At 31.5% G+C, this 20,468-nt stretch overlaps 1 protein-coding gene across 1 annotated transcript in view; it reads right to left on the reverse strand.

Annotated features, from left to right (window-relative positions):
- Positions 1-2,495: 2,495 nt before the first annotated feature.
- Positions 2,496-20,468, reverse strand: part of LOC142323400 (metal cation symporter ZIP14-like) — a 31,153-nt gene continuing 13,180 nt past the window's right edge. Inside the window, exons 5-8 of the mRNA XM_075362970.1 lie at positions 13,571-13,699; positions 10,553-10,766; positions 6,379-6,563; positions 2,496-2,980 (exon numbers count right to left, since the gene is read on the reverse strand). Coding sequence (XP_075219085.1) covers positions 2,828-2,980; positions 6,379-6,563; positions 10,553-10,766; positions 13,571-13,699 — 681 coding nt within the window. The 3' untranslated portion in view covers positions 2,496-2,827. The remainder of the gene's footprint in view (positions 2,981-6,378; positions 6,564-10,552; positions 10,767-13,570; positions 13,700-20,468) is intronic.

The raw sequence follows: 20,468 nt of genomic DNA on the forward strand, positions 1-20,468 counted from the left end.
CGTCCAATTTTCAAAATTCAAAAGGGGTATTTGTTAGTAGGTTGAAGGCTAACTTCTGCATGCATCAGGTACACTCTCAATCTAACAGATCACAGTTATTCGGAAATGTTGTTAGATCTTCGCAATTAATCTTTCGATTTTCAGAATTCAAATGGGGTATTTGCTAGTATAATACAAAATCATAATGAAACCAAACCGAACAAAAAAACAGCAATGTTTTTAATATTTATCTCTTGCCTTTTTATAACATGATATAAAATTATACAATGAGAATGTAAAATTATATAATGGTTATTTTTAATGGAGACTTTGTATTTAATTAAAAGTATTGTTTTCATGTTATTAAACTCATAATTATTATAGAAATTAATTTTCAGTGTCATTCTCTATTTTCTTAATCTTTCTTTTTCCCCCTTTTTTTTGGAGAGGGTGGACAAACCAATTTACCCCTCACTTTTCTATAACTAGCATGGGGTGCTCATTATCTTGAAAATGACCATGCCAATTTTAAGTGTGACCTATATCTCATTTAATGTCTCCAACAACCATTTTTACATCCATAATACTTTTTAAATTTATAATAAGCACAGAAATTCATATCGTCATTTAACTGTTTAATTTTACTTAAAAAATTTTTTTTTAACAAGGGTTGCAATAAATTACTGCCAGCATGGACTTAAGTATATTTAGCTGAAAATATACAATAAACATTTAAATAAGCTCCTCTTAAGTGCAGCCTCTTAAACTTAAATACTTGTTCCCAGTTGCATTAGTGTACCATGGAAAAGAAAACTTTGTTGTAGTAAGTGCATCACAAGGTTTCTGGTTTTGAGAAAGAAAGAATGTTGCATTGCTGTAATGATTTTTGAAAATAATATTGCTTTCAGCATTTTTGTCTTTTACTTTTGTATTTCTTGTTATCTTAGTATGTGTGTTCAAAACGACTAAAACTTCAAAAATGATTTTTTTTGGACACATTTTGGATAATTGCAAAACTAAAGTACTACAGTGAAACTTTTTTTTTTTTTACAGACTTTTCAAAGAAAAGTACAGTATTACTTTTGGTTCTATGGTGGGACTGGGGGGTGAAAATGAATTTTCTTTGCATTTATACTATTGTTAATAGTATACATTTGAGGTACATTACTATTGTTAATTATTGTAAAACAGTTTACCAAGAGTACAGAATTCAATAATTCTTCTTACCTACCCTATCAAGTTTCATCAAAATAAGTTAAGATTTGCATCCAATAGAGCAGATGAAAAAATATTATACATTCATATGTACAAAAGCATGACTGGGCACAGTAGCAATTTTCAAATGTTTTTGAAATCTGCTGAAAATAACCCAAACTGTAGATGTAGTGCAGTACATGAACTAATTATGATCAGTTGAGTCCGCACAATTTCTTATGTGGTGTACTGCACAACATTGAAAAGAAACATCTTCTGATAAAATTGGTGAAGTAAACACACGTAAACATAGATTCTTATTCATGTAATGGCTAACAAGTTGCATCAAGAAGATGCAAGAAGAAAAAAAATTAAAAAGTGTTATGATGATAAAGGTAAATCATTAGTATATCATTATAAAAATCATTAGTAAACCATGAAGGTAAGCAATGTTTACGAAAGGTGAAAAATACTTACAGAACAGAGACATGATGTTCCTTTTGCTGATTTAGATACCACGTAGAAGTGGCATGATCATGGTGCAATTGATTAAAATTTTAATTTAATCTAGAATTTAAAAAAAGTTTTTGTTTTCAAAAAAACATGTTTTAAGACAGATATTGCAAACATTTTGAAACATATGTGCAAGTTATTTTGTATATCTTTCAAGTGCAAATAATGTGTGTTTCATTGTTCTGTTGCGGTGTTGTTTACAAGTATGTTCATACTTATTTAACCTACAAATTACAAAAAGGTATATAAACTCTTTCATTATATTAGTTTTATCAAAAGTTGTTTGATGTGATATTACATCCATTAATTCTGACTGTTTTCTGTTCAATTTTAGAAAAGTTTACCAGGAAGTAAAGTACGAACAAGAAAGTCTAAACAAAGCCTTCAGTATGGTACTGCTCAGGGAAGGATGTGTTTAATGTGTTAAAAGATTTATGGTACAGTAGTAATGTCATTGGATTTTATCTGGAAAGTTATGGGTTCAAATCACCTGGTAAGGCATGGCATTTTTCACATGCTAAAAAACTTCTTCAACATCACCATTCCCATACACAAGCTGTAAGCCTCATAAGCTTACAGCTTATGTTGAATTCACCACATAAGTGAATTTATCTTATAAAAAAATGTTTCTGTTGCAAAACTGTATTAAATTAAAATCAATATCAGAAGCAAAATTTCTTCAGTTCATTATGTGAACAAGTTTCACTGTAATTTACTGATTTAATTTTACATCATGTAATATATAAAAAATTCTATATATTTATGTTACTTGTGACATTTGAAATAAACATGTTAAAAAACAATTACTTTTTATGAGATAATTTATTAAGAACAATTGCTAAAATTAAAAAAAACAAAAAACAAATATCTTACTAATAAAAACTTGAAAAAATTTAAGTACACAATAATCTGATTTCTAATACTTAATGCACATTAAACTGGAAACAGTCTCTTGTATATTTAATTTCTAAAAAAATCATACATTTACTATCTTTCAACAATAAAATAAAACACTTCTAGTTCATTCTTATTACTGGAAATTTTTAACAACAAATTTTACTAACTTTATTCAAATGAATACAAAAATGATAACAGAGTAATAGGAGTTTAATGACTAGAAAATGTTGCTTAATGTTGCTTGTTATGTGAAACTGAAACTGTCTTGGTATCTTGCCAACAAATAAAGGACAGTAACACCAACTCCCATCCCAATGTTCTGCAAAAGTAATGTAACTAACGCACTGTGAACACTCTGTTGACTTGCTTCTTCAGCTACTTCATTCATTTCTGGGACCTGCAAAAAAAATATAGGCTTTGTTTTATTTTTATAATTATTACCAAAACTGAATGTAAGATCAACCATTATTTTGGATTTTTGTGCAAATCCCTGTAGAGAATTCCTGAACAGCCAGGAAGTCATCTCACTGAGCCTAAAAAAAATGCAGCTGTCCTACTGGCTTCTAAAAGATGCCAGTGTGACAAAGTAGGTGCAGCCAAGGTGATGGCTGAAATAAATGTGGTACGTATCCTAAAAAAAAAAAGGGATAACGAATATGTAAGAAGGAAGAATAGAGGGGATGATCAATTAACAAAGGAATTGATCAAGCTATCTATCTATCTCAAGCTTACGTTAATTATGGGGTTTGACTATAAAAATTAAAGTATGGGATTATTAAACTCCACATCACTGAACCATACAAAATAATAGCTTGTTAAAAAATTATGTCAGCCAGTAAAATTTATATTTTTAGTGTGCTTTTTGTTGAAGCAATATTAAGTTAACTGTTCTTAATGACTGTGAATAATGACCACTACAAAATATATATTCAATTTAAAAACAATTTAATATGTAATTCTATTATACAGTGTAATAGGGCGCAGTGTTGTGATAAAGGAACCATAAGTTGTCTCGCCACACCTCTGGTCTCTTTTTGCAGATTTTTTCACATAACCATTGTAAAACACCTTGATAGTATGCACAGTTCAATTTCACTTTGAGGCAAGAATTCAAATTGCACAATTTCATTAAAATTGAAAAAACAGAAAGCATCACTCTGACATTGGATCAAGACTGTCGTGCTTTCTTGGAGCATGGAGATCCTTTGTCAATCCATTGTGATGACTGAACTTTTGTTTTGATGTTGTTGCCATAAACCCAGCTTTCATCTTCTGTTGTGATTCTTTGCATGAATGTTTCATTATCATTGGTTTATTCAAGAAGTTGCCGGCAAACATCCACTTGATGTTCTTTCTGCTGTTTGGTTATCAAATAAGGAACAAACTTTGCTGCAACTCGATGCATGTTCAATTTTTCAATCAAAATGTCATGGCATGATCCTACCAAGATGCTAACCTCTTCAGCAAGTTCTATGACAGTCAAATGGCAATTTGCATGCACCAGATAGTTTAATGACCCAGAGCATCATTTTCGTAAGTTTGTTTCAAAAATTGAAATGTTTCTATGAAAATTTTCCCCAATTTCATGCAAATCTTATGTTGTATCGTTGCTCTCGAAAATCACACATTACAAAAATTGCTAACACTTAACCATGTTGCACTAAAATAACAATAACACGAAAACTAAAGGTGAGATATCAACCATCCAAAAACATGTAATTACAGAGGTTACGCGGTATGTAATGCTGTTAACCGCATGTCACTAAATATCTCCATTGGCGCGTAATTAAAAATGTTATTTTCTGAACAGAACTCGTATATATACACAATGGTGTATAAAACAAATCTGGAGTGAAAATTAGTTTTTTTCTGCTGAAACAGGTTAATGAAAATATAGGTAAAAATAGTTTAATTATTTTTGTTAAGCATTTGCTGCATATCTTATAATGTAAACATTTACCTACAATTTTTTTTTTAAACAATTTATTTACAGGTAAAATAAGAATGTTTAAATTAATCTTGTGATATAATTAGATGTTACCTGAAATTAATTTCTGATAATTTAAACTGAAAAGTTGTAAGAAACTAAATTTAATAAAAAAAAAAAATGATTAACTTAGATGGCTTGTATATTTAGAATTCCAATACTGAATTTTTTAACATAAAAAATTAAAAACATGTAACAAAATATAAACCAATTTTATATTAATATAATATTATAAATTATTATTAATTACTAATTTGTTGCTTTCAATATACAGAAGGGGAAATACTTATTTACAGGAATGGAACTGCTGTAAAATGAATGAAGAATGAATTGCTTCTTTTTTTTTATTTATAAAATAACTTTATAACTAAACTCCTGTCAGCAATTGCACTGCAATGAGAAAAATTCCAGTTTAAATAAGTAATACATAATTAAACCTAATATACTGCTTCATGAAATAAATGTTTAAAAAGAATTTTATTACCATCAAGAAATATATTTACAAAACTGTCTCAAAAAGATAATGCGTTTAAAAATAAGTTGTAAAGTTGTGCAATTATGAAGTAAAAATATAAAAGTTTGCTCAGAAACTAAAAAAATTTTGTGGTGGTCAAGTGGGAAAGTTAATCACAGCAGCTGAAGTCACAACTGAAGAATTCAAGTATACTATTTAGAGCACTTTTCAGTTCTTTAAATTTTATTCCTGAAATAAATATATATCACACTTCTTTTATGACCTTTGGCCACAACAATTTGTAAAACTAATACTCTAGAGAACCAGTATGGCTGACAAGGGTTATGTTATTAGCACATTACTAAAACATCAAACGTTCCAATGGGGAGAAACCACTGAAGTCTCTCTACAGTTCTGATATATATATTTATAATTTGTTTAAATTGTAAGTGCCACTGATTACTCTGGTCAATAGCCACTTTAGTCTGACTAAAAAAGAAGGAATCTGAGTTTAAATTGTCATAAGTATTTTTACATTTAACATTATTTTATTAAAAACTCAATTAAGCTGCAAGAAACATGTCATTTACATTTGCAACAAACCATGGGAAAAGGATTTTCACCCCCTTTTTTTGGTACAAAACAGTTCTGTAAATGTATACTTCTCTTGCTCATTTAATGATTGTGCACATGGCCAGAATGAGTTTTTAACTGGAACCCATCAATAGAATGGTAGTGGGGACAGTATAAAGATGTTAATATTAAAATTTAACTAGTTTGAATGGGCTTTGAATTATCGATCTCTTGCATATTATAGCTAAAACTTCACCACTGTGACACATGACATTGCAACTCAAATAATTTCTGACTGAACTGATATTTCACGTTATTACCTAAATAGAAGCTCTATTTTTATCTGTGGGCACTTTCAGAACTATTTACAAATTTAAAGAATAGACTGAAAGTGGCTTCATAATCTCAAAGGTTTTTTATACAATATTAACATGATATATACTAATCTGTTTGTATTTTTATTGGATTATTTAGATCCATTCAATTTTAAATAATCAATATAAAATTACATACATGTGTAATAGTTTCATTTCAATAAAATATGAAATAGTTATATCCCTCATTTTTTTTTTTATTTTGTTTTTATATTCTGTAAACTTCAAATAGTAAAAGTATATGTTTACAAACATATACTTTTAAATAAAATATTGCAAATGTACCTAAATACAGAGTTTATATTATTAAACTGAACTGCTAACATAAAAGGAATTTTTTACTAAATATTATAAATTTAATTAATTAAAGTAATTGGTGGCATTTTGGTCATACCCTCAAATCTTACCATATCAACTAATGCAATATATAAGAACATTCCAGCAGCAAATCCAAAAATATATACACTAGCTTCAATTTCACCCAGTATAATTCCCATTACAAGACCGATGTAACATGTACAAGCTGATAAGAAATTATACAATAATGCTTGTCTCATTGTCATACCAGCATTTAACAGAACAGCAAAATCACCTATTAAAAAAAACAAAAAAAAAAAAAAACAGAAAATATAAATACTTTCTTTTAACAATGGACTATGATAAACCATTTTGTAAAACTTAAAATATCTGTAATAATGTTAAAACACATTAAAAGCAGGCAACTTCGTATGCAGAATTTTCCATAATCCCTACCAGTTTTCTTAAAAAAAAATTGAAATGTAAGAAAAATTATGAAAAGAAATGGATTTAATATGGTATAGAACCATTTTATTTTCCCCTCAGATGGTTTTTAAATTAAAAACCCTCAGATAAATTAAAAATTCATTTTCAGAATTAGCGATTTTAATGATTATCCACCAAAACATTTTTTCCCTCTCCTGCCAAGACCAATTTAAAAATTTTATACCTGCAATGACATCCTTTTTAACCCAATGGCTAAAAAAATTGTAACAGCTACTTTTCAATATTTATCGATGACTGTACTGAATTTTTTATTTCCAAGAGAAAAATTAACTGAAACTACTGAAAGGATAGATCCACAAATTACACTCCCACATGGTTATGAGTATTTTAATATTTGGCTATTGACAGCAGCAGTAATGCTTGATATACAGCATATGGCCACACCGTACTGTTAAGGGACATATGCTGCATGGAGAGTAATCGCAAATTCTTTTCATTTGTACTTAAAGTTCATGTAGTCAAATGAATGTTTGTAATTGCCACTGACAGAGCGATGCTTTACAGTCCACATATCCCTAGACAGTACCTGCTAATGTTTATTAGCAGTATTATATTAATGTAGTATTACATTTTCAGGTCAAATGCATCTATATTATAAAGGGTTGCTTTTAGTAAACTTTACACAAAAATGTTGACAGCCTTTTTATGGGAAGTAAAATATGTATAAACACATTTCTATTGTGACATCATTTCATGATTTCTAATCTTGTAAACCTATTCTGCAAATATGATTATAATTTGCGTAGATACTTCAAAATAAAATATTTTGTTGAATGTCATGTAATACTGAATTTATAACTTAATTATAAATTAAGTTATAAATGTATTACATCAATTCATCAATCATGTATGAAATCAAACCACACTGATTTTATAATTTTTTTTATTTTTAATATTGCTACAACAGGTTGTTTATTGCAAAATGAAATGCAACATCGTCAAAGAGATCATTTCAGCAACTAAAAATTCTTCTTTCATTGATTTTTATGGACATAATAATCTCTAAAAAAAAAATCATTAACAGTAATGTCAAGTAAGACAATATTTTTTGTTCGCCTAGAAAGATTTACAATAAGGTGAATGTAAAAAAAAAAATTAATTTGGAACCAGATGACAGCACATAGCTGCTGTACTTGGATTAATAATTACAACATGGACAATAATTACAAGCAAATTACCACTTTTGCATTAATAAAAAAATTTATTATTCAGTTAGATTATCAAAATTAATTTATCAATTTTCACTCAAGGTCCATGAGTTCTAGTGAAAGCAATTTATGATGTTTAAGTGGCAGAATTAGTGTGACCAATGGTACCCAATGAAAATTCAAGCAGCCTTATCCTTACGTAATAGTATATCCAATAACCTAACCTCATTCTTGAATGATAAATTGTACGTAAAATTGATCTTGATGGTATACTGAAAAATGTACTGTGACTTATATGGTAGCACAATAAATTTAAAAAAATATTACATGATTAAAATATAAATTAATAAAAAATAAATATAAATTATTTATACAGTTGCTTCCGGTGATTTATCTGTTGGGCAACAGAATTCACAGCAGAAAACATTCACATGAGATTTAGACCATTTTGTTTAATATTCTATTCTTCCATTTAGAACAGCAGTTCTCAAACTGTGGTACGTAGAGCTTGTCATTGTGGTATGCAAACAGACAAGATACAAAAAAAAAATTATTATAATACCAAAAATGCAAATTTCTTGTATTATAATACAAAATTATTAGTATAACAGATATTATTATTATTATTCTAAATTATTTTGATATATTCAAATACAAAAGTGTTTTATCATACATTTCCTTCTCTCTTAATTTGGGTAAATTATTTGTGTATAGCAACAATAAGAATATCAGTTATTCAGCTTGTAAGAACGAACACACAATGCCAGCGGGTTCTTACATGCTACAAAGCATATGTAGTGACTTGTCCATTCCATGCATGCACTATGTTGCAAATGTATGAACAAGTCTCTTAATAGCCACAATAAAAGGACTGACATACTTTTATACAGCAGTTAAGCAAGTAGGTTGTGAGTATCTAATAGACAGATGGCGAAGGTTGCTTCTGGTGTTTTAAATGCTACGTGATAATCTGATTTGAAAATAGTTATTGTGTTACTTTTTCATTTGAAAAAACTGAATGAAGTGCTAGTGTTGGCATATGTATTATAAAAGGGACTTTTTTATTTTATATATATATATAAATATTTATGTATTTAGGTTGAATTTATTTGGTTTAGTTGACATAAAATATAAATCAACATTTCAGAATCAGAATGTACAGCGAGTCATTGTAAGTCAATGTACAGTTGTTATTTTTAATCCCATTTTCTAATAGATATTTTTGTGAAACTGGATTTTCTACTACAGCGACAGTAAAAAATAAATTTTGTAATAAACTGAATCTTGATCCAAATTTCTTCATAAAATTAAGTTCAGCTGAACCAGATATTTCTTCACTTGTTTCAAGCATGTCGCAACATCCTTCTCACGGAAAATGTATGTTCGCAATGTAAGTAAATGTGTAATGTAACATTTTTTTGTAAAGTAAATAAACATTTATGTAAAAAATGATTAAGATTTGTAATTAAAAAAAATATCGTAATTTTTTATTGCGTAACCATTCTGAGATATTACTCCTATCCTAATGACATATTACATATTTAATAGTTAAGTGGCACTCTACTGATCTGTAATTCACATGGTGGTATGTAAAAAAAAATTTGAGACCGGTGATCTAGAAGGTTAGGAAAGTGTAAAGTAAGTTACAATTAGATAGATTCTCTAGATTATAAAGCCAAGAAACATCTAATTTTTATACTTCATACTAAAAACATTTTTCATTAATAGTGTTTAAATTCCCATAAAAAAAAAATGTTATAAAAGTTTTCCTGTAACTCGTTTCCTTTCATGACAAATACTTCAGAAAGTTATTTACTGATTATCAAAGTCCTCTGGCACATGGCTTCTACACTATCACCTCTGTAGTGTTTGGATGCACATACATTTTTTTTTTACTGACTTTTTAAAGAAAAGTACTGTATTATTTTTGGTTGCATGGTGTGACTGGGGGGGGGGGGGTGAAAATGAATTTCCTTTTAATTTTGAGGCATGAGGAGTATGAAAATAAAAAATTATTTTTTATAAAATAATCCTAATTTAAGTGAATACTCCTCAAAGTATGAGGAGTATTCACTTAAATTATGGCTTCCTTATATATTTATTTATTTATAAACCTACGTATATGAAATTTTTTGGCTCAAAAATCTCCTAAATTACTAAATCCATTTCATTGAAATTTAGATACAATTTAATAGTGTATCTGAAGTTGTGCATGTGAAAATTTGATGAAGAATGGTTGAGTTGTTCTTGAGTCACGTTCAATTTAAGGACAAAAAAATCTGAGGGAGGCAAGTTAGAAGCGTGTTTCATTATAATGCTGCATGTTGGAACATTGATGTTTCTTTATTTGCAGTATCTTTGTTAGCAATATCGTTATTTTTATTTATTTTTTATATTTTATTTTTAAACATTTTTTTTATTGTAGTGCGTTTTTATGTAACTATTCCTTACGGATCAAAGCTTTTTTTTATAAAAGTTTAGATTGGAATGGAGTTGATATTACAGTGATTTATTAAATGCAAATATTCTTCAGATTTTATCTTACAGAATGAATAATTGTTTGTTATTACTAGGAGGGTAAAACTCTGTCAGAGCTGTGAATATTAATGGAGATTTGCATTATAATTACCCAATTCATGTGGAAATTCTTCGCACATAACAGCAACACTAATGCTAATTCCTGTAAGAATACTTTCATTAAATGCAGCACCAATAGAAAGTCCATCGATAAAGTTATGAAGACCATCACCAAAAATAACCATCCATGCTACAGATGCTATAGGATTCTCAGAGTTTTGTTGAAATCTTATAACATGATCTGTACCATGACAGAGTTTTGGTTTCTAAAACATTCAATGTAAACACACATTATTAAAATATAAAAAGAATACTTAAGGTATTATATTTATCACAAATACAAATTAATTAACACTAAGGTTCCTACATCTTATCGACTCATTCGGTGCAAGAGACAAATTTTTTTGTATTTTAACAGAGATATCTTATGATGAATATTTAGCACATAAAACATTTCAACATTGAGGCTGTGTTTGAAGTTTTAGAGTAATCTGTTATGTAATGGTTGTTACCTTTAATGCTGTTAATTAACAATTATAATTGTATCATAAAATTTTCAACTGTTAAACTGGAGTAACATGTACATTGTTCTGTTTCAAAACAGAAAGAGGTACATTAATTTGTTGTTTCACACTATTTCTCCTAGTCTTTCTTATGGGAGTGATACACATAAAGCACCAGAGAAAGAAGTGGCAGTGTCACATTTGCTGTCAATGAAATTAATGTTGTTCATTATATAGCTAGTTCCTGTAGCGAATGAAGTGAAATGTCGATGTAAATCATTACATATACGAGGGACATTTAATAATTGATTGGACAAATTGATGTAGAGAAAAAACAATTTATTCAATGGCAAAGAAACGTACAATACTTTTCAACACAGTCTCCAGTAATATTTAGACACTTGTCCCACCATTCTGTGAGCTTTCTGATTCCTGCAGTATAAAAGTCTTTACTTTGCTGTTTGAACCATTCATGTACTGCTTTTTTGTCATTGAACTTCTTGCCGTGTAAAGTCAGAGCAGGCTGAACAAATGAAAATCTAAGCTGTATGGAGGATGTAACAACACCTCCCAACCCAACTTCTTGAGCATTTCTCCTGTTCACTGAGCAATGTGGGGGCATGCGTTGTCATGCAAGAGAATCAAACCTTTTGTAAGAGCATCCTGACGTTTTTGCCTTTATCACAGGTATCAATTTCTGTTGGAGCATGTTAGAATAGTACTCACTGTTCACAGTACATTTTTCTAAATAGTTCTTCTGTTCTAGTTGTTCTTCTAAATAGTTCATAAAAATTTGGCCTTTTGAGTCCCAGAAGACTGTCAACATCACTTTACCAGCTGATCTAAGAGTTTTGAATTTTATTTTCGGGAGTGAATCCAGATGTTTACATTCAAGACTTTGTCACTTGGATTCAGGCTCGAAATGGTATAACCATGTTTCATCTCAGTTTATTATACAATCTAGAAAGTACACCTATCTAGCAATATACCTTCTGCTTAAAACCGTTCTTTGAGCTGGGAACAAACGCGAATCTGAGTCAACAGTCTTTGAACCCATCTTGAACATGTTTTGCAATAATTCAGCACGTCATGAATGATTGAATGTTCTGTTCCATCACTAATATTGCACAAACTAGCAATTTGGAAAATTTTGGCTTGTCTTTGTCTTCGTGAATAAGATCATTTATGTGACTTTGTAACGTGGAAGTTGAAACTTCAACTGGTCTTCCAGAGAGATGGAGATCAGTCACCCTTATTTTGCCCAAATTAAACTGTTCCACCCACTTATACACATTACTGTGGTTTGAACACTTCAATACACCGTTTCAACATTCTTGAATGTTGATAGCAAAGGTTTTATCACTGAGTATTGCTCTTCTGGCATACACATTTTAAGCAGTGCTAACATTCTGAAATCAACAGGAGAGGTTATGTTTAGATCAATTATGATCAAACTGCTCCCAAGTTGCCAACTTTACCCTCAAAAAGTTTCATTATCATTGAATGAACAGTTTTATCTCTACATCAATTTGTCTCATTAATTATTGAATGTCCTCATAATATTACTAAAAAAAGACAAATAAAGCAAAAAAAAGAGGAATGATAACTTTGTAATAATGACGAGTATTATCTGTATGTTCGTACGTATGTGTCAATAGTATGACGCAAAGACTGAACATCAACTGCATTTCAGTGGACCTATTATTCTAATATGCTGTTTATTTGGCCTAGTGAAAAAGGAAAACACTCCACTTCTCACTTTTTCTAAAAAGCATGGCATGGGATACTTGTTATTTTTGAAGATGGGCTATGTAATTTTCAGAAGTGACTCGTGTCAGGTTGCCTACAACCATTATGGTTAATTTACTTAATGTACACATATGTTATAAATGTAACAACATGGGTTAGAAAGGTTAACAGAATTATAGAACATATTAAACAAATTTAAATATAATAAACTTAAAAATTAATCTAGAAAAATTGTAAGTTAATAATAATTATAAAGAATTGGAGCAATTAGATAAACATTAACTATAAATAAATGAACCGATAGATAGTTTTTAAACCTAATGATCTATGTTGATAATACCAAAAAATATAAAATAATTTCAAAGTAATAATAATAAATACTCTAATGATTATTGAGAATAAATAGTATGGCAAGAAAATCTTAGGAAATTTGAAATGGTGACATTATTTACTGAAAAATTTAAAATAAGTACTAACAATTCCAGATTACCAATATTTTATTTTATTGTTATGTTTTACTGTTATACTATACATTACAAATTAAAATATATAATACAGTGCATATAAAAGGATATTAAGATTTGCATTTTTAACTGAGACTGAAAAGAGTTATGATTAGACAGCAAACATGAAAATAATTTTTTTAGAAGTAACTTATACTTACAGTACTGGTATATGTTTAATTAATTTAAATATAAAGTTTTTATAAGAACCTACCAAGTATTAATGATTTCAGTTTCTGTAATATTTACCATATAGTGAAAAAATGTAATTTTATTCTTAATGTATTGTAAACAATGTTTTGGTAAATTACTCACCTGTTCATGACCAAATGAAGCCTTAATTGCTTGTTCCTGACAATCATAAATGGAATTTGGATCGGTACTTATGTAAGAATCAGGACTGCCTAAAGACGTATTTCCAGCAGATAATTTTTGGCCTCGTCTCTAAAAAAACGAAAATAAAAACAGGGATGAAAACTTTATAACTATTATGTGTATTAAGATAATATTATTTCTATTAAGATAATCTGTAAGGATTCCTTTATCAAATATTATAATTTCATGAAATGTTTTCAATCTAAAAAAAAATTAATACATAAAAATAAAAAAAATACTCCACTTTTATCATATATGTAGATTTGTTATTAACAAAAATAAATTATAATTTAAATATACATATTTATTACTTTTTCTCTCTTTTCTGTTTGTTAAGCACTTTTACAGATATCTCTGTTTATCACATAATGTGTTAAAATATTGTATATAAAATAACAGGACTGTTTTTTTTCATCCTCCAATCATGCATCTAAATAAACAAGAGATAGGTGGGAGCCAGGTCATTGTGTCATCCAATTGTGCCCCCCCCCCCCAACCACTGCCATTGCTGGATCCATTGCATCAGTCTGAGTCGAGCTATGGACAATTGAACATGGCCACTATTATCGATGCTCTTGCCAAGTGTGATACAATAAAAATGTCCAATATGAAAGATATCTGTGAAATTGCTTAAGATAGTGAAAAGTAAAAATATCAAACAATACTTGATCTTTATAAATAATCATATTCTGTGGCTAAGATGGAATTTGCTAGACTTTTTTTTAAAGATTAAATTATAGGTTTTTACCTGTTTTTAGTAACAGTACAAGGTGAAAAGATAAAGATGCTACGATTTGCTGAATGATATAGTAATTCTAGCCGAGAGTAAAAAGGATTTAGAAGAAACAATGAACGGCATAGATGAAGTCCTACGCAAAAACTATCGCATGAAAATAAACAAGAACAAAACAAAAGTAATGAAATGTAGTAGAAATAACAAAGATGGACCACTGAATGTGAAAATAGGAGGAGAAAAGATTATGGAGGTAGAAGAATTTTGTTATTTGGGAAGTAAAATTACTAAAGATGGACGAAGCAGGAGCGATATAAAATGCTGAATAGCACAAGCTAAACGAGCCTTCAGTAAGAAATATAATTTGTTTACATCAAAAATTAATTTAAATGTCAGGAAAAGATTTTTGAAAGTGTATGTTTGGAGTGTCGCTTTATATGGAAGTGAAACTTGGACAATCGGAGTATCTGAGAAGAAAAGATTAGAAGCTTTTGAAATGTGGTGCTATAGGAGAATGTTAAAAATCAGATGGGTGGATAAAGTGACAAATGAAGAGGTATTGCGGCAAATAGATGAAGAAAGTAGCATTTGGAAAAATATAGTTAAAAGAAGAGACAGACTTATAGGCCACATACTAAGGCATCCTGGAATAGTCGCTTTAATATTGGAAGGACAGGTAGAAGGGAAAAATTGTGTAGGCAGGCCACGTTTGGAGTATGTAAAACAAATTGTTGGGGATGTAGGATGTAGAGGGTATACTGAAATGAAACGACTAGCACTAGATAGGGAATCTTGGAGAGCTGCATCAAATCAGTCAAATGACTGAAGACAAAAAAAAAAAAAAAAAAAAAAAACCTGTTTTTTTGTGTTGAATTCTGGGACAAAAGGAATGGCTAAGATACTCTGAAACAAAGTTATTGGACAGTATAAATGTAACATCTCTTTCAATCTCTCACAGTATGAGCAGTTTCCAAGTGTATACAGAGAGAGAGACTGAAGCAAGTAATAACTGAACATGTGTAACGATTAAATGATTTTGTCTCCAGAATGAGTAATAGTGGCATGTTGTTATGACTACAACCAATGACTCCATCAATCAAAATCTAGCATTCAACTCTAAACCAATTATCAATAAAAAGCCTAGTAAGACTTTCCCGAATGAACATTCTTCTTATTATTATTACTGTTCTCTCAGTTATTAATTCATTTGTACCGAAGTTATCATCTCTAACTTCTACTTATGCTAAGTTCTAATTTATTTATCTCATGTTTTGGCGATTTTATGGCATATTTTATTTTTTTCAATTATTAAAAAGTTTGTTTTTCCGCCATTTTGGGGTCTTAAAATTGATATTTATATATTTTATGCACTTTACTAAACGCTACATTAGTGTATTTGAACCAACTTGATAGCTTATACCATTATTGTGAAATGATTAATACAAAATTTTAATATTCGTAGACTTTTCAGGTGAACCAACAGTCAATCGCGGCCGTTCATGTATTTTTGTACTCTTCTAACAATGCTTAATCTGAATCCAAAATCAAAATCAGAAACAAAAAGTGTTCACACATATACATATTGAATTCAATAGAGAACTGTAGGCTTGTTGAAAGTACTGGAGTTGTGGTGTGTAGAATTCGTTAAGCAAATTCTACAGAACTTGTTATCAATCTTGCAGTCTACAGAATTCACATGCAATAGAATTTCAGAAAACTAACCAAAAATATATAAAGAAAATTAATTTTATATACAATTTATCTATTATTTTTAGAGTTAGTGTACATTTGATGAATAAAATCAAAGAATACTATTTTGGTGAAAGTGTTATTACTAATTAAAGGCTGAATATTGTCAAAGGAGATTGGGCCTATTCAAGTCACCTCTCACCTCTAGCACATCAACAGCTGATATGCTTGCACAGGGACCAATTACATGCTGTCACTCAGACCAATTACAGAAAGTAGGAAGGGCGCCAAGAGGCTCAAGACGAGATAATCCTCAACCGAGAAGGAGGAGATACCTCTCGAGATGGAGGAAGTAGTCAGGAGATTGGAGCGGCTAGCAAAGGAACTTAGAAATAATATCGATAAAAACGTGAAGAGAACAAAAAGGATTAAGATAGAGATATCACTGTTTCAGTTAAGGATCTGCAAAGAGTTAGCTCTGCTGGCTGCATGCAGAAGACCCCAACAACGGAGGTGGCCACTCAAATGGTTGTAGACACTGGGTGTCTGAGAATGGACGACTAGACAATGGTGTTGCACATGAGGACATGACGGACTTTATCAAAAGAAGCTGGCCTAGGAGGGCTTACTGTAATACATTCACTGGGTTGTCAGAAAGGAGAGACTGTGCAACAAACACAGTCGCAGTAACAGATTTAAACATATCACAGAGGGTAAACTTATTGATAACCTTGTGACAAGGCATCTGCAAACTGCATGGATGATGAATGCCTCAAGATCTAAAGCAGGAAACATAGTGTCAGCCGCCATGGAGGCGAAAAAAATAGGTGAAGAAACAAACGGAGCAAACAAACAAAAGAAACAAACGGAGCACTGATTAAGAACACATTAAATCTGGCATATGTGGATTACAGCAATGGTAAAGACCTTGCTCAAGTGTTGGTCAAAGTATTTGGCAAAATTAAAAGAAATAATGGTGGGAACCTTAACGCCATTCAAGCAGAGATTTATGGAGCTGTTGTGGAATATTTTGGAAAAATATTAGAATGCAAGGGGAGAAGGACCGGTCAGAAATACTATCTGACAGTTTCTGGTGGCAGAGGCAGATCTTCCTCGGTCTGGAGGAATGGTTGTGGTGGGCTACCACAAGACAGAGACGCTTGTTGTTAAGACCACTGCAACATACGTCATAAGTTACCCGTTCCCAACCTGGATAGCTGGTGTCGGGGGATGGAGGCTCTGCGATCTGGTTATGTTAGCGAACATCTGCCCAAGATATACATTTGAGTAGGAGCTTTGTTAAGGTGAAGACTGGAGATATTTATTTATACCCATGTTATATATCACCCAACATAGTGGTGGACAGATTTAAGCAAATATTGGACTCCATTGCGAATGATCTACTGATGCATCACCCTGCATTTCTGGCAGGCGATTTTAATTCGTGGTCCACAGATTGGGGATCCATTAGGACAGACATACATGGGAGACTACTTATAGCAGCAGCAATGGACCTTATTTATTTGAATGAGGGTGGCGCCTTTAGATTCAGGAGGGGCGCAACTGCATCTATAGTAGACAACATTTGTCAGTTCAGAACTGGCCTTATGCATTTTGGACTGGCGGGTGTGGGAGTGTCTCTCGGGGAGTGACCATCAGAAGGTTATCACTACGCTAATAGGGGAAGGATATAGCAGCAAAGGACCATCCACATTTATGGGTTGGAGCACCAGGGACCTTGACCAAGGTGCATTCGCAGCAGTACTGGATTTAAGTGGAATCTGCAAAACTATTACTGCAGATGATAAGGTGCACTGCCTGATGAGCTCTCTTGTGGCGGTGTGTGGATGTCTGCCTCAGAGATATATTCACAAGATAATTGTGGAGTAGTTTGCTGGCCAGGAGGGCATACTCTATGATGCTATATGAGGCCGAGATATGGGCCAATGTGATTAGATATGCCAAATACTTGGGCAAATTAGAGGCAGTGCATAGAAAAAGCTGTTTAAGGATAATATCTGCATATCGCACAGTCTCCAAGGAAGTGGATGAAGTCCTGGTGGGGCTTATGCCTATAGATTTGATAATCATGCTAAAGAAAAGACTTTGAGAACAGGGACCTTTGCTACCTGTGGATAAAAGGCGATTAACAGCTGAGATCACAGAGGAGATGATGGAAATCTGGCAAGAGCGTTGGGACAGGGGAATGGGAGGATGATAGACGTACTGCTTAATCAGAGACATTAGGAGCTGGTGTAAGAGAATCCATGGCTTGCTGGTTACAGTTTAATGCAGTTCCTGATGGGCCATAGAAGGTGCAGATTGTATTAGTTCAGATACTGTCAAGATATTTGTATCTATGTCCTGAATGCGCAGAGGAGGAAATCCCCTCCCATGTGTACTTTCGCTACCCATGGTTTGGGAGAGAACGTGAAGAAATGCTGGCCACCCTTGGTGTCAAGGCCATGTTTCGGCCAGAAGAAACACAGAGTGTATTGATGAGAGGACCCAATGAGTGGAATACAGTGGAGCTGTATGTAGAGAAGGTAAACAACAAGTTACATGGATGGGAGGAGTCCAGATGGGGAACGAGGCGCCAGAGGGTGCTGTGGGCACTCCGCTGAAGCTTGATGGAATGCTCGTTGCATCTTCGGAGCAACAATAGTGGCTGTAAATGGTAAGTGTTATTTTGTGTACAATGCTGTGTGTGAGGAGTGTAGGTGTGATTTTTGTTTGTGATTGCAGCAGGTATTTCCTTTGCTTTTGATAAAGTTGTGTCTGTATTATGCGTGTGTGATGCTTTTTGTTGTTGCTTATTTCTTTGGGTGTTTTGTTGATTGTATGGGTTTCATGTGTGTTAGTGATGTCTGATTTTGTATGTGTGTGTGTGTGTTATACCCCCTTCTGAAGTAATGCCACATCAGTGGTTTTCAGGAGGAGTAGTTAACCAGGGGTGGAGGTTTAGTCACTAGTGCGCAGGCACACATACACACGTAATACCATCTTGCGGAACCTGTTAGCGAGTCTGACACTTCCTAGGCGCCCATAAATGGGGTTCCTCCACCTCTTAAAAAAAAGAAAAAAGTACATGCACAGAATTTCGGATCATTGTCAGGAATTTGTACTGTCCAAGAATAGTATGATTTTTCTATATTTTGCCTTCTCATTCTACGATCAAAACTTAACAATCAAATAAATAATCTTGGATGATTGGGGACATAGTGATGGGCTGATTGTTTGATTGTTAACCACTCAATTTCTAATGAATTTATGTTCATGCTTTTAAAACATTGTGGCTTTGCAGCTTTGCCGATTATTAATGGTTTTTCAAATTCACCTGACATATTCACAGCCAGTATAATTGTCAGTCTTTCTTTTGATATCTTCCCCCCTGTACATGTTTCCTCTTTCAAACACACTGTTTTACTGGGTAAAGCTCAGAAAAAACTTGTCTCATCACAAATAAAAATGTTTCTTTCATTATAACTCATGCATACTTAATTTAACTTTTGCTTCACTCAGACACCAAATTCTCATCTACAGCACCAGCTTCACCACAAACATTTTTATATAAAACATTATGTCTAATTCATAATTTATCTAACCAATTTCTTATGCTTTAAATTCATTATAACTGAGTTCTTTAGCAATTTCTAGGGCTTTCTCATGTATCAAAGTTCCAGAGACTGGAATGTTATTAGCACGAGCCTAGCAAAACCACTCATAAGTCAAATTGTCAACCTCTAGGCCTGGTGTTTTAGGAAATGTACATGCTTAACTGATTGTCATTTTTAGTCCATCACTTTAGGATATCAAGTTTGATTTTTAAGATATCGCTTATCTGAGTTTTCCCAACATCTAAATATTTTACCATATCACGCACATTGAGTTTTTCTTTTTCATAGAAATTTATAACTGCTACTGTTTCTTTTAATGTCAAGTGTTTATGATTTTGAGATATTTTAAGTTGCAGTAACGATGGTTGTAATGATTTCTATAAAATACACAAAATTGAACTTACAGTAAACATATATATAGAAAATGTACTACAAGAAAAAATACAGTGATATACTGTGACAAAAGTATTACACATGATCAATGTACAGTATAAAGTTGGATAGCAACTGTTGATGAATTATGCTGGTGGATGAATTGATTGAAATCATAACTTCAACATGTAAGCAGGAAGTGAAACAATTCACAACATATAAACAAATTAGTCACAGTGAGTATAAAATAAAATAAGAAAAGTTACAATTTTTATTCCTGCTGTCTGTTTTTCAGAACTGATTGAACAATTTTTATAGGTAAATTCATTGTTCGGTTCTGTTATTTAGAAGGTCCATTATTGAGAAGTATTTTATCCATTAATATCACTATAAAACTGCCGGGGAATCTAAAAGTGTCTGGTATTAA

The sequence above is a fragment of the Lycorma delicatula genome, chromosome 4, assembly GCF_047948215.1.
Source record: "Lycorma delicatula isolate Av1 chromosome 4, ASM4794821v1, whole genome shotgun sequence".
NCBI classification, from domain to species: Eukaryota; Metazoa; Arthropoda; class Insecta; order Hemiptera; family Fulgoridae; genus Lycorma; species Lycorma delicatula.